Genomic DNA, 22,440 nt, shown 5'->3' on the forward strand with positions numbered 1-22,440 from the left:
AAACGCTCTAAAGCTGCCCGTAGCTCAAAGGCCGCAGAGCTGGTAACTTGTGAGAAGAAAAAGCGCCTGCGGTGGGACTCTCGGGGGGCTTGGAGAAGGCAGCGGCGATGAGGGGAAGACGGGGTGAGCCGCGCTATGGCCTGCGAAGGTCGGGCCTGAGAGAGATCATCGTGCGCTCAGAGAAGAGAGGAGTCTCCCTGAACGTCTTTTTCTTTACCTCTGGTGCCCTGACGGTGCTGCCGGGGGGAACGGGAGGCTGCCGGGGCAGGCTGCGGGTCCCCAGTAGGTAGCAGGGCCGGGATGAGCGTGCGGTGCGCCCGTCGAGCCTTGGCACAGGCCTGGAGCTGCTGCTTGGTTCTCTTCTCCTGTAGTGCTGTGTCTAGGCTTAAAGCCTTGGTATCCCCCTCTGTTCCTTCCGGGAGTTTGTCGGTAGGCCCTGGGGAAGAGGGGAGTTCCCGAGGGTGCCGCTAAAGGTGCTGGGTAGGATGCTGTGACTGCTGATTAGTCATAACAGTGGTGAAGAGCAGAGCTGGCCAGATAAATTCAAAGCGTATATTTAGCCTCAGTTTGCGTTTGAACCATAGCATTTTCTTTTTCCTTCAGAAATTTGACCATGTGAGTCAGTGACTCATAAATAGATCATATTTCTCCGTGGTTTGCTTTGGAAGAGATGCTAGAATAGCAAGCTGCTGTGGAAACGGGGCTTACTCCTGTTTGCTCCCCACCGGCAGTCGGAGGTCTTGCCTGAGATCCCTTGTTACTAGGCTGCTTTGCTCCCTTTTGTAATTCACTTTATAGAATGCAGGGTTGAGGTGTGGAAAAATGTTGGCGTTTATGTGCGTAATTTAGGAAGAAACGTGGTGGATTCTGGATTTTGTAAGGGTGTGCAGGTGAAATCCTTCTTTCCTTCGTTATTGTTCGTGAGAGTTTGAGGAGGAAGCAAAGAAATCTAGACTTAAGGATCTAGCTTTTGTTCTTTTAAATGCACAAGCACAGTTGAATGCACAAAGCAACACAAAACAATCAAGTGAATGCTTGAACCACCTATTTGGGGAAAAAAGTTGTGTGTTGCACGAAATAATAGAGTAACCACGCTGGTATGTACCCCCACTTCAGCTCTTGTCACCTGAATTCCATTTCTAAACGACTTGCACAGCGTACCAGCATGGTGGAGCACGGAGGGAGGGATACAAGCCATCCCTCTTAGGAGCGACCATAGGTTTGTGTTTGGTTACAAAGTTAGAACTTGGACCCCACGTTGAGTTTCATTATTGACCTGGTTCGGTTCCGCTTTCCAACACTTTTTTTTTTGGTGAGAGATTTGATTTTAGCGAAGGCCACGTGGCAAACTAGAGAGTAGGAGAACCTGAGACATGATCGCGTGAGAGGAGGCTTTAGACAGGATATTCTAAGGAGAATGATAAAATCCCAGTCTTCTAAAGGTTTGTATTATAAACATGTCGTCTCCCAAGTTTTCTGGATATTAAGTAATATAACAAATGCTAGTTCCTTAATTACCATAGGAATTTGGAGATGGGAGACCTGAAGAAGCATAAGGGGAAATGTACTGTTCCTTTGTCAGGACGTCATCTGCTCTGCTCTTGCACCCTCCTTCTAGGCTACTCTGTCATTTGCTACCTTGGTGTTTGACTATCAGTTTTTCAGTTGCTCTCATTCTTGTTACCAGTCCTGAAATTTCTGAAATGCTCCATAAAACTGGCTCATCAGCTCATTCTGTCAGGCTGTAGAGCAAGCGGTGGTTTTTTTGCCTGTGCACTTTGGCTACGGATTATTAGTTATGCGATTAAAAAGGAGTTTTCAGTCCACCTACTCAATTGTGCTTCTGTGAATGAAGTAGTTCGTGATAATCATCCTTATAATCTATTCTTAATTAGAAAGATAAAGGTAAGTGGACAGGACGATGGTATGTTAAAGAACTGAACTCTAGTGATGAAGAAAAGAAATTCTTCCTCTGACTCGTGTACCTAAAAAAGCTGGGAGAACAGAAAGCTTTTTTTGTTGTTTTTGCTTTGCTTTTTAGAATTTATTTGTTTTGATTTACCTAGAATAAAGGGTATAAAATCCAGCCACTAGCACCAGGCCGGTCAGGTATTCTGCTCACTAGTCACATTTCAAAGCGTTAATTAAAAGTGTCCAACTTGATACTCCTCGGGGGATAAGGTTTCCACGAAGTGAGATGCCCAAAATCATTAGCCGCTTAAAAGCGTTGGATGTTGTTTCTAGATGTTATTGCTTGCCTTTTTATGAGTTTTGCTTCCTGCTGTCAGTACTCCAGCACTCGCCCTCTGTTTCTCCTGAAAGTCAGATAAGACGCTTGAGTTTGCGTATGTATTTCACAAGGGATTAGCTGAGAAACGCAGTAACTCTGGTACTCCGTTGTTGCAGGCAGGTGGACTAATGTCTAGATTGCATGCAAATTCTTACAGTTGTTTGGATTTCTTTCATAACGCTGAAACTCATTGCACAACAGAGGAAACGTAGATTATACCGCCTAATGAACAATATCATGCTCATGATTGCTAATGGCTGGGGGAAAAACCCAACTATTCTTATGCCTTAAATGTATGCCCGGGATCTAGGATTAGCAGCAGTCTTCAGAAGTGGATGTTGGTTTGGAGACCTGTTTGAAGAGAAGCCTTTCAGTGCAGTGAATGAAGAAAAGACGCATTTTAATTTGGGCAAGGAAAGACTTCCTTGTTCGCTTTGAAATCGTGTCAGCGATTGCTCCTAACCTTTTTGCAGGGCCAATAGGAAAACTAAAAGGGGTTTTCAAACCAGCTTGAGAAGGCAGCCTGAGAGCCAACGGTCAAATCTGCTTTCCCTGCAAATATAGCTTCTGTTTATGTGGTTAAATAACATACTTTATTGGGAATTTTGGTTTGCGTCTCCATCAGCTTATACATAATGTACAATGAGTTGCCATGTAACTGGAGTGTGACAGTGCTTCTTCTGATGGTGTTGCAGATGTGGAAGGCTACTGCAGGCCACACCATTTCTGTCAATCAGGATGACGGAGCCGATGACTGGGAGACGGATCCTGATTTTGTGGTACGGCTTTCGAATTTTGTCGACTCAGCAGAAGTGTGTTATGTAACACGTTAAAGAGTAATTCTTCAGGGCGGAGGCTATGTCTCCACAAAATAAACTGACAGGAGTGTGTTCCTGGAAGGAGGGAGAATTAGGGGGTTGTGCCTGTGAGTGATTAACAAAATTACCTTGTCTTGGCTGGGTGCTGCAGGGAAGTCTGTACGGAAGAGTTCTGCGTCAAGAAGCAGCAGCTTCTTGGGGCTGACTGTGTTGCTCCCTGCATTTCAGCAGTGGACAAAGCACAGGGCTCACAGCAGAAGAGAAGTGAACGTGGTCTTAACTGCTTTTTTAACTCTTCTGACCTCGCCGATGGCTGAAGGCTTTTGCTGTCAACTCTAAAGTGCAGATAACTAGTAATGTCTTTGGGTTTTTAACTCTTTTTATGTGTGTCCTTCGCAGAATGATGTGAGTGAGAAAGAACAGCGCTGGGGAGCTAAAACTGTGAAAGGATCCGGCCATCAAGAGCACATCAAGTAAAGCAGTTCTCTTTTTAAATTTATTAATAGTCACAATCCTAGGCGACTTTTAATAACCAACTCATGTTCTCAGTTACTTGTGTCTTCATAATTAAAACAAGAGTCTCCATAGAAGATTGATTATTTGCCAGATTGCTGGTCTTTCAAATATGTCAGTATCTTCAGATCTGAAATTAAGATCAGAAATATGGCGTAGGGACTCTTAAATCTTTCTTTGTAAGTAGAAATGTTATTTTTCCTGCCTCTTTGTGTCTGGAAAGCTTCTTTGTTCTGTTTTGGTGCAAGAGCCGATACGGCCAGGGGAAAAGTTTGTGTTGGGTGATCTGAGCAGCTCCAATTTGGTACTTTAAGGATGCATTTGGTCCCTTAATTCTTAGGCTTTGTTTAGAAAACTGCTACCAAACTCATAAAAATTCTGGCAAAGTAACAAATTGAGCCCTCTGGCAGAAAAGCAAATGAATGCATCACGGAGGGCTGTGTGAGACAGAAATGATCCATCTTCTGAATCTTGTATTTCTTACAAAAAGTGTCTTAAGACTTAACTTTAAAGCAGTTTTAGGAAATCTGTGATTGTGATGTTCATTTTGGTTTTGCTTGTGTATTTCTGGGGCATCAACCCTCGTGGTATAAAGCTAAGAATAAATGTCATCAGTGTTGCAAACGGAGAGAGACTGAACTATGTGGCTTACTTCAGGGATCAATTTTATTCTGCCCTATTTGGAGTGCAGTGGGGACGCCTACTGGCTGAATTACGCCCGAGGAAGCTTTAAACTCAGGTGGGAAGTGTTTTAAGGTACAGATGACCATCTTGGTTTGTCCTTCTTGTATGTAGCCTGCACTACCGTAAGTTCAGTTCCTGCATATTGCAAGGGAACACCTGGGGGAGAGGAGGTGCATGTCTCCTTGCATCCTTATTTTGCGTTACAGTTGCGTCCAAAATGCTCAGTTAGAATTAGAGTCCCGTTACCATAGGGACTGTATGATAAGAGATGATCCCTATTCTGAAAAGTTGCCATCTAAATAAAAAGCATCGGAAAGAACTTAAATTAGGATATGAGAAGAAAATACGTTTCACGCACATATAAATTCTAGGTAATTGATTGTTCAAATAGCAAAATACCCTTCCATGTTAGTCTTAAAACCAACGCTTTCATTTTGGGTTTGGTTGTTGTTTTTTTTTTTCAGACAATGTTTTGCAGTGGAATAAATTCTGTTTCTCAGAATACGATGAAGTGCTCTGTGCACTGAAAAAATGGAAAGGGCTTGAAAAATACAAGTTGTCCAACTTTTAATTAAGATGATATTTTTATCATCTTTTTATTTTGCATCTTTTTGAAGTTATCTTCTCAAACTTTGTTAGTAAAACTTGCTGCTTAATTATCTGTCTTTAAAGTATTCATCAGCTGAGAGAGAACGTATTCCAGGAACACCAGAACCTCAAAGAGAAGGAGCTTGAAACAGGACCAAAAGCTTCCCATGGCTATGGAGGGAAATTTGGCGTTGAACAAGATCGCATGGATAAAGTAAGTATGAATGCTTCCCTGGGATGATATTATAAGCCTTGCCTTGCCTTGCCGGTGGCCAGCACAATTATTTATGTGAGTTAAGCTTGTTGAAGGTGCAAAGTTGTTCCAACTTTGCTAGGTTTGGAGATGTAGAAGCTCAGATCATGTCATAAGCTATGTACAGCGGTGGCTCATTTTGAGGGCAGAAGCATCGCTCTTACAGTGCTCTAACAAGAACACTTGTAACCACTGCTACCCAAATCTGTCAGGCCATCGTGCTCTGTTCCCTGATTAAATCAAGATGCTCCTACAGAAAGTGGTGAACTAAAGCACTTGAAGCATCAGGAGCAAGTATTTCAGGTGGCAAATTAGGAATCTGTGAATGATGAGGAGAAGTTCTGGGATGTGCAATGGCCCCACATGTTTTTGTTTGATGCATGCTCTGTCTTTAGAGCAAGTCGACTTGCTTATGTCCTGGGTGGATTCCCCTGGAGTCAAGATTCAAGTTTCTGAAAGTACATTTCTCAATTAAGGAAGTACTTCATGCATGAATAAATCCAGTATTTTTTTTATTTCAATGCTGTGCCAGCTCTTCTATGCATATAGAGGTTGCCAAAGAACCAAGAAAAGGATGTGCTGTGTGCTGCTTCTTCTAAGTTAGAGGGCAGCTCTCTTAAACAGTGGCAAACTGTGAACAGTGACAAGTAATCCAAGTATTTAAAAAATCATTGTACTTCAGTCAAATGGTAATGTTTTACATAAGGACTTGATGGCTATTTTAAGTTACGCTCTATAAACAAAAATAGTGATGATTCTTAAGGTAATTCCATTAGCCATTTGATAATTAGACAGGCATATCAACTTCTGGCTAGTTTCTTCCATGTACTCTGTTAAAATAAGAGCCAAACTGTTTCCTGAATAAGAATGATTTTATTTTCTTACTTTATTTACTTTCTGGGTTTCTGGTAATTTGACAGCCTTAAATTTTTGCTGGATTCCTGTATTCCAGAGTAAATTGCTGTATAATTCTCAACGGGCTTTTGAAATAGGCTAACCTAACCTTTGAATCTGGGAAAGGAATTGCTGAGCAGATTCAACCATTAGGCCTGTTCCGCAGCTGCGTAGCTCTCTGGTGTCAGTGGTTTATCCCTCACCTGTGTCCATGGGAAAAAAGAAAGAAACAAAAGCGAGTGCTGTTTCCTGTAGGCCAGAATTAATCATCAGCAAAAACGTGATGGTCGTGCCCATCTGAGTGATATTGGTGGCAGGAGACGTTCATCACTTATTTTTTTAATAAAGCTTTCTTCCTTATAACTGTAGTTCTAAAACCTAATCATTGAGAGCTCTCCTTCACAGGTATCTGTGGCTCTGTGCAGGTGTGCTAGTATTGAGGCTTGACTCACCGGAGGGAAATGAGCGTTACAGTGCCGTGTTGTCGATGGGGCAGGTTTTTGCTGCGTTTAGGACAAAACCTTGATGCTGACTTAAAATGAACAGTTACATCATTCTATACGCCAGACCTCCATAACTGCTTTAAATTGTAGCAGAGTATTGTGCTGAGGAGTTATGAGGGCAATTTACTCTGAAATACAGATTTCCAAGAAAAATCTTTTTCTAAGTCTTTTCTAAAAAGGGGTATGTTGTAGTGCTTGGTATTTGATGAAATGCAGAAAGTTCTGGTACCACGTAAAGAAAACAACGTGCTTAAACCTTACCTACCTCAATTGGTATAACAAAAGAGGGACCACGTAAAACCACATAAAACCTGGGATTTTCAGAGCTTCACGTCTTCCATAAATGTAATGGGAAGAAGAAAGGGAGGTGGGAGCCTTTTCTGTCACATTTAACAGTTACTGTACTACAGAACACCTGCAAAATGAACAAGAATATGACTGTTTCAGTCAGGAAAAGAAAGGAGCTTTTATATCGCTTATAAGTTGAGGTGGTGTCCTATTACTGACATCCTTGTTCTGTTACCTGGCAATGACTTCAACCATTACGTGCGGTAACGTTTCGCTTTCTTAAGTGCTGGGAATGTTCCACCCCAGCACCCGTGTTAAGAAAAAAAAAAAAAGCAAAAAAAAAGCAGCAAATACTGTAAAAGCCAAGTTACTTACGTTTCTAGACACCTTGTGTCCTCAAATTAATTCACCTTGGTCCAGCTGTCTGATACGGGTACAAGATAAGCAGTTTCTCGTTCCTTAAAGGTCAGAGCTTGGGGCAGCTGCTTGGAGGGTGCTCTGCTGCAGCCCCAGATGCCGACTGCCCCGTGCACGGGGACCGGTGCTGGGACCTGCGGGGGTGCTGCACGGGGCGGGTGGTGGTGTTGAGCCAGGAGAGGTGCCTGTCGCAGGGAGCAGCCTCTCACTCCGGACACGGCTGTGTGCAGCAGGTTATGAGGTCTTCTCTTTCTGCCTCTGACAGGATTTGTATGCATTTGAGCAACAGACTCAAAGTGGCAAATTGCAAGTTGCTCTGGCCAGCGCTCAGTTTTGGCACTGGACAAGAAAAAAACATTTTTTGGCTATGTTATGTGGCACCCCTCAAGGTGCTAGGCTCTAGCATCGATTCCAGGATCTAGGAGGGTATCCTAGCACTAGATTAACGTAACACTATCAAACGCTGTCTGGATATACTTTCAGGTGTGTAATCGCATATCCTTGTGTCTTACCTGAAGCCAGTCACAGTAACTGCGCCTCGGCTTGCTGTGTTCAGCTCGAGTTCCAGGGACAGGCTCAAATGGGAGACTGCGGGGCTGGGATGCCTTTAGCACGGAGAGCTCTGTCTTGGTGTGGATGCACCGCTTCATGTTGCCATGCCATTTTGCAAGTGAGGAGAAGGTATAGAGAGAAGATGCCTAATTTTGATTTATGCAGAAGATCAGAGTGCCTCCCTACAAGAATGTCAGTGAAAAACCTAGCTGTAGTTGTATTTGCTTGCAGTCTAATATCAGCTAAAACAGAACTGTAGCTATGTGCCTAAATACAAGGCTGTGTATTTTATCTGGAACTAATCCTTATTTTAAATTCTGCATGAACACCATCAAGATTCCATCTGTATCTTTCTTGTTTTCATTCCTGTGGTTTTGAAGTAAAAATCCAGAGTGTAAGACAGTCTTCATAAAATACAGCCATTGCTGTCAGGCTCTTTCTTGGCACTTCCCTTGCCTAGGCTGTATTGGTAGCACGGTGACAGTCTTGTGCAAGACTTCTCAAGTGAGTAGCCGTTTCCAGGGAAGTTATTTTCAACGGGAAGAGTGGCAGTGATGCATCTTTGTAACGAAGCTTATCCTGAAGTTACTTGGTGCAGTGTTTTCTCTTACATACAGAATTGTATAGAACTGCTGCCTGTTTTTGAACTTTCCAATTTCTTTTAGTCAGCTGTTGGACATGAATATCAATCCAAGCTTTCTAAGCATTGCTCCCAAGTGGATTCGGTGAAAGGGTTTGGTGGCAAGTTTGGAGTACAAACCGATAGAGTTGACCAGGTAAGCAATCTCATCTCGTACTGCAGCTACTCAGTGTGGTTGTGTTTATCATTTTGTACGTAAAGCTGAAAAATTCCGATACCTTAAAATGCTGGTGTGGTCAGCTCTTCCTGCTGTATTCAAAGTTTAGCAGTAAACTAACACCGACTGTTAGGGAGATAAATTTCTGTTTAAAGGAAAACGTAAAAAAGCCCTTATGTGAAATTGAGATGAGTTGAAACGAAAACTGAAAAGAGATGTTAAAATATGCCTTTTAGCCAGGCTGTGTTCTTTGATGAGGATAAAATGAGCATGAATGCTACAGAAGGAGGAGGGATTTGGGGATGGTTTGTCCTGTACTGCAACATGAGCTACTGGGCAGGATAATTGGCATCCCGTTCCAAGAGTGTTTAACAACCCCTGCATGGAAATGCTGAATTCCTATTGTACTGAATTGCTGAACCTGGCAAGACTAGAGTATGTTGCTAGTACAGTTTGCTTTGGCAAGGGGTGACAAAAACCCTTGCCATGAATACATGTCCTAAATTATCATGTAAATGAATATGGCCTATAAGTTAAGTAGGTATTTATGCTCCAGATCAAGAAGGTCAGAGCAGTATGGAAAGACACAGGAACTTTCTGTGCTGTTTGTCCACTGAAGTGCACGCGGTTTTTCTACTAATATTTAACTCTTTGTCACACATGCATTTTTCTCTTCCAGTCAGCTGTTGGGTTTGAATATCAGGGGAAAACTGAGAAGCATGCCTCCCAAAAAGGTAAAGTGGTGAGGTGGTCGCCTCTGTAGACACACGTTTTTTATAAATAGGAGAATAGATCTCTATTCTTTTACTGTTTGTAAAAGACCTTGTTTAGTGAGGCCTCAACATGATGTTCTCAGTGAATCAAATGTTGAGGGGTTTGGGTAGAAGAGAAGATGAGAAAATGAATTTCAAAGCAATTGCACGAGTTTATGAGGTTTTAAGACAAGGAACTAGCCTGTCATCATAAGTCTTACTTTTTTTTTAGAAGTGAGGTTCAAGGACATTTTAGAAAGACTGGGAGTTGTTCTTTGCTGTATTGCATCCTAGTGGAAATAGGGAGTAGATTTAAGAGGAACCATCATAAACTATAGGACTGTTGCCCATCTTATTTTCTGTGTCTAAAGTTAAACTTATTTTGCGTGCTAAAGAGTGATATTTCAGTTCTGAAATAACTTTTTTCCCCCCTCAATTGCTAGGATATGATGTTTCTATTAAAGGGTTCTTAATTTCATTTTTATTGTGCTTTACTCTCAATGCAGACTACTCAAGTGGTTTTGGTGGAAAATACGGAGTACAGGCTGACAGAGTGGACAAGAGTGCAGTGGGGTTTGATTACCAGGGTAAAACTGAGAAACACGAGTCACAGAAGGGTGAGTAGACACACGTGTCGGTAGGCTCATACTCTGATGTAGTAGGCATTCATGATAGGCAGTGTTGTAAAATACTAATTTTTTACATCTGTCGCACTCCTAACCTGCTGAAAGTTAACACTGAATAAAAGTTATGTTGCTGAAAACTTTGACTTCTGAAAAAGAAACCTAAAACATAGGTTCTGACTGGTTTTAAGTGATGATCCAACTGCCATTACTTTGGTAGCAGGGCACATAGGTTTGTCTGGAGGTTTTTTGCAACTTCTTTTGAAAAGCTGTAGATTAAAGTACTGAGAGAGTAGCAGTTTAACCACAGCAGACAAGCGTTTCTAAAAGAATCAGCTGTTTGTAGATTAAAACATTTATCAGAGTTAGTAATGTTTAGAGTTAATATTGTGCTGCTAATCAGGTTTCCAGGCATATTTGATCAAAAATCGACCATTTTATTGAAAAATTTTGACATTTTTGCCATCTGTTTTCGGTTTATCTCAAAGAAATGTTTGCACTCTAGAAATGCTAGAGAGAAGAAGGGGGTGTTTGTTTAAAAGCATCCAGGCTGTTGCTGACATGGTTTTTGAAGTTCGCTTTGCTCTAAGTGTCTCAAGAATTTTATCAAGGAGTCAAGTAGCAGAATTGCTGATATCGCCCAGCAGTTGAACTACATATAATGCTATTTTATTTTCTATCCTGAGAGAATGTATTCTGAAGAATTTATGACTTCAGTGTCTGGAATCAAGATTCAGTGGGGATGTCAGTGCTTCTTTTAATACGTAATGTAATGTTACCAGGTCTGATTATCACAATTTTTCAAGGCAATATTTTGTTATTGAACACTTACAAACAAAATTCTTCACTCTTATCTCTAGATTATTCCAAGGGCTTTGGTGGTAAATATGGTGTTGACAAGGACAAAGTGGACAAAAGTGCTGTTGGCTTTGAATATCAAGGCAAAACGGAAAAACATGAATCACAGAAAGGTTTTTATTATTTTATTTAAAAATACTAGTTCAAATCAATCAGCCTTTTAAGCCTGGGAAAAAATATTTTGTTTGGGGTTTTTTTGGGGGGGTAAATGTGCGTTTGCCCTTTGTGTATGCAGATTTTTGTTTCCCTTAAATGAAAAGGAAGGCATTGTAAACTGTCCCTGAGTTTCACAATCTGATTTCCAAAGGACCTTATATCTTTATTGATGTTATTGAAATAAATATGTAATTGCACAGATCTATGGTATTCAGAGGCAACATCAAGCCCTTCATTATTTATATACCTACGTTGCGTATATATATATGTGTGTGTTATATGGCTTTAGGTGAAAAGTGCATCAGATTCTTCAAATCTCAAAATATTATCGAGTTTGTATGCTGTAATCTTCACTGGATTTGTGGTGCTTCCTTGCATCGTGTTACTGAATGGGAAACCTAGAGTTACTGAATGGGAATCCTTCCCCTCCGTTGAGGTAGTGTAGCCGGGGGAAAAAAGAGTGAAAGATAGTATCATTAATGACAGGGCAGCTTATCCCATAACATATTACTGGTTTTTTTATTAAATACTGTTTACAGTCATAAACTGCAATAATGTTTTCTGAAACTTCATGCATACAGATTATGTAAAGGGGTTTGGAGGCAAGTTTGGAGTGCAGACAGACAGACAAGACAAATGCGCGCTTGGCTGGGATCACCAGGAGAAAGTGCAGCTGCATGAATCCCAGAAAGGTATATCAGTTCACAGTTCTTTGCCAGTCTTTCCGACTTCCCTCATTTTGACGTTTCTCTTCCCTGTGTGAACCCTCCTCCCCCGGTATCGTTGGCCACAGCCTTACAGTAGCTGACAGGAATCTCCTTTTTCTGTGTTTGGACGGTTGCTGTGTATTGGTTGTACTGGTGTCTGCAAAGCAGGTTTAACGCATCTGATACCGAGTCCCTGAAAGTTAAGACGTAGCGAGTAGTTCTCCATGGAGAAGCTTTATGAGTCTGCAGGTAGCCTGGATTACTTTTTTCCTTTTTCAGTTGAGTTGTGCAAACCACAAATTAGCAATTTCTTTGTACTTTCCACAAATAATCTCCCTTTTCTGGTTTCTGTTATGTATACCCCTATTTTCATGCAGGGGAAATCTAATATCTAATGCTGTCCTTTCTCATTGCCCATGAGGTACCTATTCCTACGAAATACTGGTACCCAGAAGAAAAGTTGCAAAATAACGATTGCTCCCAAGCCCTCTGCCTGTCACCACTCTTAACTTAAAGAAATTTAATTAATTATTATGTTTTTTTTAAATTAAAGAAATTAAAAGCGATCCTCAGAATATTGTTCTGTTGTATGCTCCAGCAGATTTGTTGTGAGAGGATTACCTGAAGCCCTTTTTTTTGTGCTCTCATTTTATACCATATATTAAAATGGCTGGTTTTAGGCAGCGGTAGGGAATGGTCATAGCTCTTAGCTGAGAGCTTTTTTTTCCTCAAGCTGTGCAGCAGCAGGAATATTCCTTCTCCCTTTAAACAATGCTGTGTAGGAATATCTGAAAGGTAGTCTCTGGACCCTATCTTAACAGCTTTTTAAAAGTCAGATCTGTAGTGTACAAACATTAACCACGCTGATGGAGGAAGCTCATTTTATTCTCTTGTATCCTTTTATGTGTAGTTTTGGTGAACATGCTATGTGTGTGTTTGTGTCATAATGTTGATCAAATGCAAGTGCATTATGCAGTATGTATGAAAAAAATGTTGAAGTGCTTTTTTCTGTGACTTCAGAATGGTGTTCTTAGGTCTCTTAAATCATGTTGACCTCTTCTTAATCTCAAGTGGAAACTTCTTTTGAATTTGCTCTTACAAAAGTGTATTGAGATTTTTTTTTTTCATCATCCAAAATTATTGGTAATTGAGAAATACCGCAAAAATTATTTTTAGTTTTTTCCTCAAGCTGTGCAGCAGCAGGAATATTCCTTCTCCCTTTAAACAATGCTGTGTAGGAATATCTGAAAGGTAGTCTCTGGACCCTATCTTAACAGCTTTTTAAAAGTCAGATCTGTAGTGTACAAACATTAACCACGCTGATGGAGGAAGCTCATTTTATTCTCTTGTATCCTTTTATGTGTAGTTTTGGTGAACATGCTATGTGTGTGTTTGTGTCATAATGTTGATCAAATGCAAGTGCATTATGCAGTATGTATGAAAAATGTTGAGAAGTGCTTTTTTCTGTGACTTCAGAATGGTGTTCTTAGGTCTGATAAATCATGTTGACCTCTTCTTAATCTCAAGTGGAAACTTCTTTTGAATTTGCTCTTACAAAAGTGTATTGAGATTTTTTTTTTTCATCATCCAAAATTATTGGTAATTGAGAAATACTGGAAAAATTATTTTTAGTGTCTCTGACTAAACTTCTTTATTTTCCTCCCTTCATTTTAACTTATTACATGTGGCTTTTTCAGACTATAAGAGTGGTTTCGGAGGGAAATTTGGTGTACAGACAGAAAGGCAGGACCCATCTGCTGTGGGGTTTGATTACAAGGAGAAACTAGCCAAGCATGAATCTCAACAAGGCACCGTTTTCACTTGTTACTTTCTTAACAGTGCAGCCACTTCTCACACAGTCTTAAATAGTTGTCTGAGTAGATTGATGCTAGTAATGTGCAGACACTTTCTTGCGCTTCTATTCCTACATGATCTAGCTACGTTCTTCCATTTTATTCTTAAAATGTTACATAAAGCAAGCCTGTATTCAGGAAACAGATATCCAATGTTTAGTTAACAGCTCTACAACATTATGCATTTAGTTAATAGCTATACATACAGTGTGATAATAGCAACATTAGTATGTCTAGTATTATTAGTATGATGTTAATGACGTCGTGCTTACCAGTTTTAGAGTCTAAATGTGAAGTTTTGCCTGGAAAAATATTCAGATAAGGACCATGCATGTAACCATTAACAAGCAATGGGTTATGGCAAGATCATTTTAAAACAATTGTAGTCTTTAAAACAAGAAGTAGGGAATGTTTGTGGTTCTCGGGTGAGCAAATACTGTTATAATGCTCTCTTTATTCATTGTGAAATAGTTGGGGTACAAACCATGAATTCCTGGTTTTCCGTTATCTTAAAGTGAGAAGTCTGGATCAGGAAAATGTAAGTGTAGTATATTTATTCTGGCTGAAAATACATACAAAGCTGAAGAAAATGAGGTTGTTCATTCTGATAGTCAATATTTTTCTGTGCTACAGTGACACAAATTCAAACTTTTAGAGTGTCAGATGTGCCTTAGCAGAGCCCAAGTACAAACACTAAAATAGCTGGCTAGGGAACCCAAGTGGTTTTGGGCCTGAGAGGAGAAGGAGTAATTGTATTCCAGGGACATATAGGAAAGCCTGTCCATCTACAGAGTCTAAGGGCACGTTCCTACAGCTCACTGCCACCACCAGAAAGAGGTGTTTTTCCAGCCACACACTCTTGCTGCTTCTGTTGAGCTGGCTCTGGTGCTCGTCAGACATTTCTCTGATTACAACTCACTAGAAAGAGCAGAAAGCTACTCTTGTTAGGGTTGATTTGGTGTTTTTCTTGTTAATGCCACTAGTGAGTTAAACTGATTTTGGAGTATAACAAGTGCTAGAGTCAGCATCAGGTGAGAGTAAGAGTGTGCAGCTCAGGGGTGGTACGGAATAGCGTGGCCACCCCATTTCTGTGGTGGTGAGTTGTTGCAGGCTCATGCTGTCTTGTGGAATTGCCCCTTTCCCTATAGAGAGCAGGAGTTATTACCCATTACTTTAATGATCATCAGTTGAGTATCGCGACCAAATCCACTGGAACAAGAAATTTGTTATATTTTCCTGCCATTCATAGAATTTACCAAGTTAAAGAGGAAAAAAACACCTCTGTGGTCACCGAAGACTGGATATCGCTCCTTTGAGCAAAGCAAAATGGCTTAGGTTATATGATTACTGCAGAGGGCTAAGAATTGGTGCTGTGAAAGGCTGTGTTACAGAAGTGATGCATTAGAAGGGCTCATCCCTTATTCCTTGCTTGATACCTTATCAGTCCTCAGCTTAATGTTTACTCAAAGAATGCATGTAGCCCACAATCTGTCATCTGCTGGTGTACCTGAAGGCTCTTGCAGTTATGTATCCTTTCTGCATCAAAAACCAAGTTGCATTTTCTTTGGCGGCTGTCACTGTATCTCTGCATGCAGCTGAAATGGCTATTTGCATTTGAAATGGCTGTTTGCATTTGGCAGAAAGATGGGAGGGACAACAAACTCCCTACTCTAACCTTTTTATCCTGTTTTTAGATTATTCGAAAGGATTTGGTGGGAAGTATGGTGTACAGAAAGATCGGATGGATAAGGTAAGTTGCTTAAAAGAACCATGACTTAAATAGTCTGTAGGGATGCAAAGTAGTCTGGTTAGATCTGTAGCGTTCAGCGCTCTATTTCTGGATACTTATCCAGTCTAGCAGTAGAGTTCGGTGCTTTTCTAAATCTTTAAAAAGCAAATTTATACACACAGAGCTGATGCCAGTTTACACACACATGTATGTGTGTGCATATGTGTAGTGTATATATATTTAAGTAGGGAAAACTGAAGCATGGAAATGAAAGAATAGCAAAATTTATACGAAAGAATGAGAAAATCCATTAATTCCACAATTTCAGTCGTATGTTCTAACAACTAGTAATGCCTTATATCTTGAGGATATCCTTTTGGTGGACTGCTTCTCTTTGCCCACTTTGATTATCCAGGGACATTCTCTTTAGGAGAATTTGTTTTAGTGTTCTGTAACAGTGAAAGATAGGGCAGCTGATACCCCCTTTCTACCTCTCCATTTTTAAATTAAAAAAGCCCTCACTGAGATTTACCTACTGAATAAATTTACTCTCAGCTTTATGTAGGACATTTAAAAGTGAGAAAGTAGAGGAGTTTGAAAGTGTGTAGGATTTTTTTGCTTTTAAAAAAAACAAAACAAAACCCTCGTATTTTGAATACTGTTCTCAAAATGCTCCCTCTGTTTTAACAACGTCTGCTTCCTTAAGGGAACTGGATGCTTATACCTTGGTAGAAATCCTGCACGATGTGGATTAGAACAGCAACAGCTACACAATAAAACTTTAGGACATTGCGTCATTTTTAGTTCTGATGAGTCATCTGTTCATAAACTACTTTTTTTTTTAATTAATAGGATTTTAATGTATTTAAACCTGTCCCTGAAGATTAATTCTTACGTAGTTTGACTTACAGAAAGGATTATTCCATTTGTCAAGTTTTGATTCTTCCTGATTTTGTTTTGGTGTTCTGAAAAAAGCCATAGGGGCAATATCACAATAAAATGTCACAGATTGAAGCTGTCTGAATGTCTTAATGAATTTGTGTTTTTTAAATGTACTCTTTTTCTCCTTCCTGATAGAATGCAGCAACTTTTGAAGATATTGAGAAACCAGCATCAACTTATCAGAAGACCAAGCCAATAGAAGCTGGTAAGGCATTGGCCCCAAATCCTTTCTTTGGAGGTGATAATGTTCAAAAGCTCAGGATATTACTGTTGATGTAGTAGTGCTGAGTAAGAATCATCTAGAGGGCTGCTGTATTTGCAGGTCTGTAGCAACTGCAACTACTCTCTCCCTCCTCCCTTCAGAGGTTGTTTCGGTTTGTTGGGTTTTGGTTTGGTTTTTTTTTCCTTGAGGGTCATCAGAGTTGAGGAAGGGGGAATAAAAAGCATCAGAGTTGGAGAACAGACTGAGTAGGGGAGCGGTTTGGTGGAGTCTGTACCATGAAGGAGAGGAGGGAGAAGTGTTGCGGAGGTTTTTATATGAGAGAAGTGTGGTGCACAAGAGGTTTGGACTTGGAAGAGGAGAGGGAGAATGAAGGATAGAAGGACTTTCCTGAATGGGCTGTGAGCTTGGAGAGCAGAAAAGCAGAAACATGTTCAATCCTAACAGAAATTTGTACCAAAACCTCATTCCAGGCTACCTTTATACAGAACCTTAAACAACAACATTTGACTCTAATTTTTTTGAATGTTACAGTTGCTAATAAAACAAGCAGCATCCGAGCTAACTTTGAAAACCTAGCCAAGGAAAAAGAGCAGGAAGACCGAAGGAAGGCAGAAGCTGAGAGAGCACAAAGAATGGCCAGGGAGAAACAAGAACAGGAGGAGGCTCGAAGGAAACTGGAGGTCAGTAAGATTCACATCCCATTTGAGCAGCGTGTCTAGTCTGTTTCAGTGCAATGTTGGGAGAAAAGAGAATCTTTTAAGAGAAGGTACTTTCCTTCTTTCCAGCTAGGCTTTAAAGCTTTTTGTGTGTTTGCCCATGTTTGTACCTGTGCTTTACCTGTTTGCGACTCCAGCCATCTATCAGCATGCACCATATGTATATCAGACATCAGATAGGGTGATAGGGCAACACTTAATAGTATATAGGTTTTTTTATTTAGCCTATCCCAAAATATGTATGCTAGTCTTGACCACTAATCTTTGCAGCCTGACCTTTCCCTACTGTACTTCTGCTTTTTGGTAATACCAGATTCCCTTGGGCACGGAGGAGCTCATAAGGGGAGAGACATGTGGTCCCTGAAAGTTCCTATATGAATACTTGTTCAAGAAGATTTAATACCATGCTGGTTTTTTGGAATCAGTATTGTGGAAGATGGAGGGGTGGTATCACCCGTTGGTATAGCACGCGCCCATGAGATTAGGGGAAATAATCTTCCAAATGTTAACTGAATCTTAGTTTGGGAATTAAGAAAATGAGTTTTAGCATTGGCGTGGTTAAAAGCTTCGTGATTTCTGTGTTATTCATAAGCAAAATAATTCCAGGAAATGTTTAGTCAGAAACTACATCTTATCTGCTTTATAAAATTTGCATATTTGGTGAAAATGTGCTGCTGAGATGGAAGGACTAGTGCCTTAATAGTAACTTGTCCTTTCTGTCTTGTTCATTTGCTTTGTTACACAATGCCTGAGATGCCTTATCATCAGCAGCCCTGAGGGCCTGCTGTCTGCAGCTGTGTAAGCTTTCATGCAAGCTGCTGTAGCAGTGTTTGTCCAGAGCCTCTGTGGCAGTTCCTCTTGTGGTCCCATGCTGTTATTCTGATTTCAGGGCCTCACACTTGTAAACTCTGATATTATGGCAGGGAGTGGGAAGCAATTGATGCTGGTATAAAAATAGTCCCTCTTTTCCCCTTCTTCACTTCTTGTTTTGCAGATACTAGTTTATACTAGAGGAGACTAAACATAGGACACAAAAAGATAGTAGTCTTTTAAATTCTGAATAAATGCTACTTAACCATACACGTGCACTGAGACTTAACAGCCAGCCAGCATGCAACACTGATGCTGAAATAGCATGTTCCAACTAGTGCTAATAGTGTCCCAAGCAGGAATAACCAGTAGGGAGATTGAGCGGGTCCTGATGAAAAATATATAGTACTCAAGGAGATGCACAGGAAAAGCAGTCATCCTCATCATCTTCATCATTGCCACTTGCTACGCTGAAGAGACCCTCCCAGAGGAGAATGCTTGTCTGGGACCCTCATCACTGTTCTTCCTGGCTGGCTATGGGGCAGTTTTCCTCCTTCCTTTTTTCTTCTCTCTCTCTCTCTCTCTCTTTTCCTTCTTTCTTCTCTCTCTCTCTCTCTCTCTCTCCCTCCCCGCCTCTTTTGTTTTTATTTTCTGCAAAAAGTATTTTTCATTGTTAGAGCCAATGTACGCCACCAGCTGCAGACCCCACTAATAAATCTTCTTGCATATGAGCTTGTCTCAACATCTTCTGTGAGACAACTGGAATCCAGGAAAGACTGTCAGATGGTTTCTCAGATCTGTTCGGTCCTTTGCCTAACAGCAAATGGGGCAGACCCAATGACTGGTTTCTCAGATGTAGTAGATGCTTCCCCTTAGAGGGATGCTGCTACAGGATGTCAGCGTGTGGTGGTCATCCCATTCCATCAGTACGGTCTAACTCATCACAAATTTAGACTTTGTGTAAATAATTTGTTTTACAAGTATGAAAAACTAAATGCATGGTGGGCTTACAGTAACCTAGCTCTGATCTTCCCAAACTAAGAAAAATACACTGCAGTGAAACTGCACGTTACTTCACATTAACTAGGCTAAACCAGCATGGCTGCTAACGGCAGCACTCTCGAGCCACCTTATACCTTATGCCAGCAAAGCATCTGTATAGTCACACAAAAGTGGAAAATTAACCCCACAAATAAAACATCTAGTTAACCCAAATCAGTTCCCCTGCCCGGTTCATTGGTTGGCTTCTCAACTCTGCTGTTCACAGGGGTGCAGGCCAGCGCTGCTTCTGAAATAGCTCTGTAGTTTTGCTGTGCTGAAACTGCATGGCTCATGTATCTTGTGTATAGTTCGATTTCTGAAAACCGCTAACTTCCTTTTGAGTTCTATTTGAAATTTGGGAAATTCTAGCTTTATAGGATAAATCAAGTCTCTCCATCTAAAGTGATTGCTGCTTTTTTTTGTTGTTTTTTCTTTTAGCTTATGAACTCTTTTGCCTTACGGCTTCAAGATGTACACTGTGAGCATATGTTCACTGCATACATGTATCACAAGATGAATGGGAGTTCATCTTTGTGTGATTTCCTCCAATGCTGCCTTTCATTCCTGTGTACTTCGTGGACTTCTAATACCTTCCCCCAACCACTATTTGGGTTTCTTTACTGTCCTAGAGAAAAACGTGTTACACCTTCAACACAGCATCTGCCACTCTCTTAAAGCTGGGAGAGGAAGAGATAAAGAGCTGAAGCTGAGAATTCAGTCTTTTCTGTTTGACAGTACCTGCTCCAGGGTGCCACTCTTAGTCAACTTGGACTGCTCTGTGTCATTCTCAGCATTGGCATCAGCCTCCAGCACTGAGCCACACAGAGAAAAGTTGAATGTTTGCCTTGAGGAGGGTCACTTGGTTCCCCTCTCCTCAGAGCGGTAAAGCTGAAATGCATCCAGTCCATACAGTTGCTCTGGGAGCTCTGCAGCTGAGAAAAGTTGAATGCCTCAGCATGTGCTCACTCAGAGCCACAGCAAAATGCTATCAGCATGTGTCACCACCTCCGTCTGGTGTAGCTGTTCAGCTGGTAGCACCATAGCTCCTCTAGCGATTGCCAGACTGTCCTCTGCTCCTGAGCTACTGTCCACTGTTCCCAGCATGTTTCAGTGTGTTTCAGCTTATGCATCACCAGTATCTAGGTCTAGCACGTGGTTGTTTCCCTAACAAAGTGATTTTCCGCTCCTCATCCTCCCCTGTCCCTGTCCTTGCCACCAACACTGCAACTCTGGTCAGAGAGCTGTAGTCCCCCAGTTCTGGGGTCTATTCCATGGGGTGATGAAGAACGGGAACAAATACTCTTTTTGGACACAACCCAGGGACAACCTTGAGGTGTACATTGCTCTTGAAAGTGCAGCTTCATTCCTCCTTCAAGAGATCTCCCTCTTCTTGGCACTTGTTTTCCTCTGTCAGCACATTGGATCTGGATCGCGTTAGGACTTGTGACTTACAGCAAGCAGCATTGTTATCTTTGCAGGATTTAATTTAGTAGATACTTCTACAGTTCTCCAAATAAGGAAGAACCATGAAAAAGGTTGATGGGTATCACAAGTGTTGCGTTGTTAATAAGGCCATTCTGCACCCATGAGATCACTTTGGACAGCCCTTGCTTCCAGTTATTGCTGAGAATTGCTAAGAAGTATCAGTCCCAAAGGAAAACAGACTTTCTCAGCATTCATCCTGCTCTTTCATTTTTTTCTCTGAGGTGCGTATTTTCACCTGGCAGTAACGCCATTCCATCATCACTGCTTCTGCTTTGTTCTCAGACAAGGTGTCTGGTGGTTTTAGGACTTCTCAGTTAGCCTGTCTGAAGCTTCTTAGGTCATCTTCAAGATGCTGAGGGTACTTGCTAGGCAACACTCCTCAACTGAGGACTGTTAGTTCCTTACTTTGATTTGGTTGTTTCTAGGGGATTCTACAAAAGACCAGTCCCTGTAAACAGTGCAGTCCATCCTTGAACGCCTGGGTCTTAAAGTGAATGTTGTGAATTAAAAAACTTGACTCTATCACAGAGCAATTACCAGCTCTCAGATGGTAAGAGTCCTCTTGTTGCAGGATCCCAGGATACTTTATCCTTAACTCAGTGTTTCACCTCTTGGGCAACTACCTCATGAAAGTGTCTCTTCTAGGGCATGTGGCAACTCTGATACCTCATACATAAAATACAGAAAAGATCAGTATGTTTTTTGCTCTGCAGCTTTGCTACAGGCAGGTTGACGTTCCTCAAGATGCAAGGAGGTACTTCACGTGGTGGCAGCTGTGTCTCCAGGGGCATGCCCTTTATGTTCCCTCTGTCTTGACAAGTAGGGATATCAGTGTATTCTAAAATACCGTGTGATTTCATTGCAGAAGGATATCAAGTGTATTCTAAAGTACAAGTAGGGATATTCTAAAATACCGTGTGATTTCATTGCACCACAGTTGCATTTTCACAAGGAGCAGCAGCTATGTGCCAGTGCTTTGGAGATCTGGTCCATTGGGAGGACAGAGCTTTCCTGCTTTGCTTATGAGTGATATATAATACGGTTTAGGAGAGATGCTCTGTTCCCTCGACGCAGCAGTTGCTCTAAGCGATAGGTGTGGGGAGAACAGGATTCTCTGAAATTCACACGTCAGTCCTTCAGCTCTGATAGATGAGCTGTCTTGCAGTCCTCAGTGAGAAGTGGGAAATCTGCTCTGGTGGCCGTGTGAATTTTTTGAAAGGTTGCGCAGCTGACACAAAGTATTGATGCTTCTTTTTCAGAGAAGGTTTGTGTCCAGGCTTGGTCTTGGGTACGACCCTGAGATTGGCCAAGTGAACTGGTGCATGCGTTTCTCCAGCTACCTCTGCTGCCAAGCGCTGTGGTTAGGGTAAGGCAGGACATCATCCTGTTGGCTCTCATTGTCCCAGTGTGGCCTGTGCATTTGGTACTGGGCCGCCTTTGCCTTTCAGTGGCTTCTTCAGTTCTCTCAGTCTGACCTGTGTAACAGTTTGTCTTGCTCACCTCAATCTTGAAACAATCCACTTCATGCTACCGATGCCAAATGGCTCTCCGTTAGACTATTCCTATTCCAACCCAGTTGGAGCCATTTTTTTTAACCAGTGAGGAGGAGATGACTGATCATATGTATCTTGCCAAAGTAGTGAGGCTTTCTGCTTAGTATGCCCTTCCGTTGCATGGGTTTGTAGTCTGGGCTGAGTGGGGGAAGAAGTTCAGCTTCTCCATTAGCTCTCTTGCCATTCATTTTGGGTGATCATATGCTCATAAGTAAGATCTGTGGATGGAGGGTGGTGAATTTAGGCTTTTGTTACCCATTTCGGCTTTTCATTGAGGTTTCCTCCTGCTGAGGAAACAGGTCTCCAGAAGAGTTTAAATGTAGTAACACAGGTTCTCATGAGTCATTGAACTGTTATGTCTTCCCCCCCCCCCCCCCCCACACCCTCCCACTCCC

General features: G+C 41.4%; 1 protein-coding gene across 2 annotated transcripts in view; it reads left to right on the forward strand.

The window, feature by feature from the left end:
- Positions 1-2,921: 2,921 nt before the first annotated feature.
- CTTN (cortactin) overlaps positions 2,922-22,440 on the forward strand; it is a 25,772-nt gene continuing 6,253 nt past the window's right edge. The window contains exons 1-12 of one of the 2 annotated variants that reach the window (XM_009286541.2): positions 2,922-3,069; positions 3,508-3,581; positions 4,978-5,107; positions 8,466-8,576; positions 9,277-9,331; positions 9,856-9,966; positions 10,833-10,943; positions 11,568-11,678; positions 13,391-13,501; positions 15,241-15,296; positions 16,353-16,422; positions 16,972-17,120. In XM_009286541.2, coding sequence (XP_009284816.2) covers positions 2,926-3,069; positions 3,508-3,581; positions 4,978-5,107; positions 8,466-8,576; positions 9,277-9,331; positions 9,856-9,966; positions 10,833-10,943; positions 11,568-11,678; positions 13,391-13,501; positions 15,241-15,296; positions 16,353-16,422; positions 16,972-17,120 — 1,233 coding nt within the window. In that variant the 5' untranslated portion in view covers positions 2,922-2,925. The remainder of the gene's footprint in view (positions 3,070-3,507; positions 3,582-4,977; positions 5,108-8,465; positions 8,577-9,276; positions 9,332-9,855; positions 9,967-10,832; positions 10,944-11,567; positions 11,679-13,390; positions 13,502-15,240; positions 15,297-16,352; positions 16,423-16,971; positions 17,121-22,440) is intronic. The other variant, XM_009286533.2, reaches the window with a different exon arrangement.

The sequence above is a fragment of the Aptenodytes forsteri genome, unplaced genomic scaffold, assembly GCF_000699145.1.
Source record: "Aptenodytes forsteri isolate BGI_AS27 unplaced genomic scaffold, ASM69914v1 Scaffold252, whole genome shotgun sequence".
Taxonomy (NCBI): domain Eukaryota; kingdom Metazoa; phylum Chordata; class Aves; order Sphenisciformes; family Spheniscidae; genus Aptenodytes; species Aptenodytes forsteri.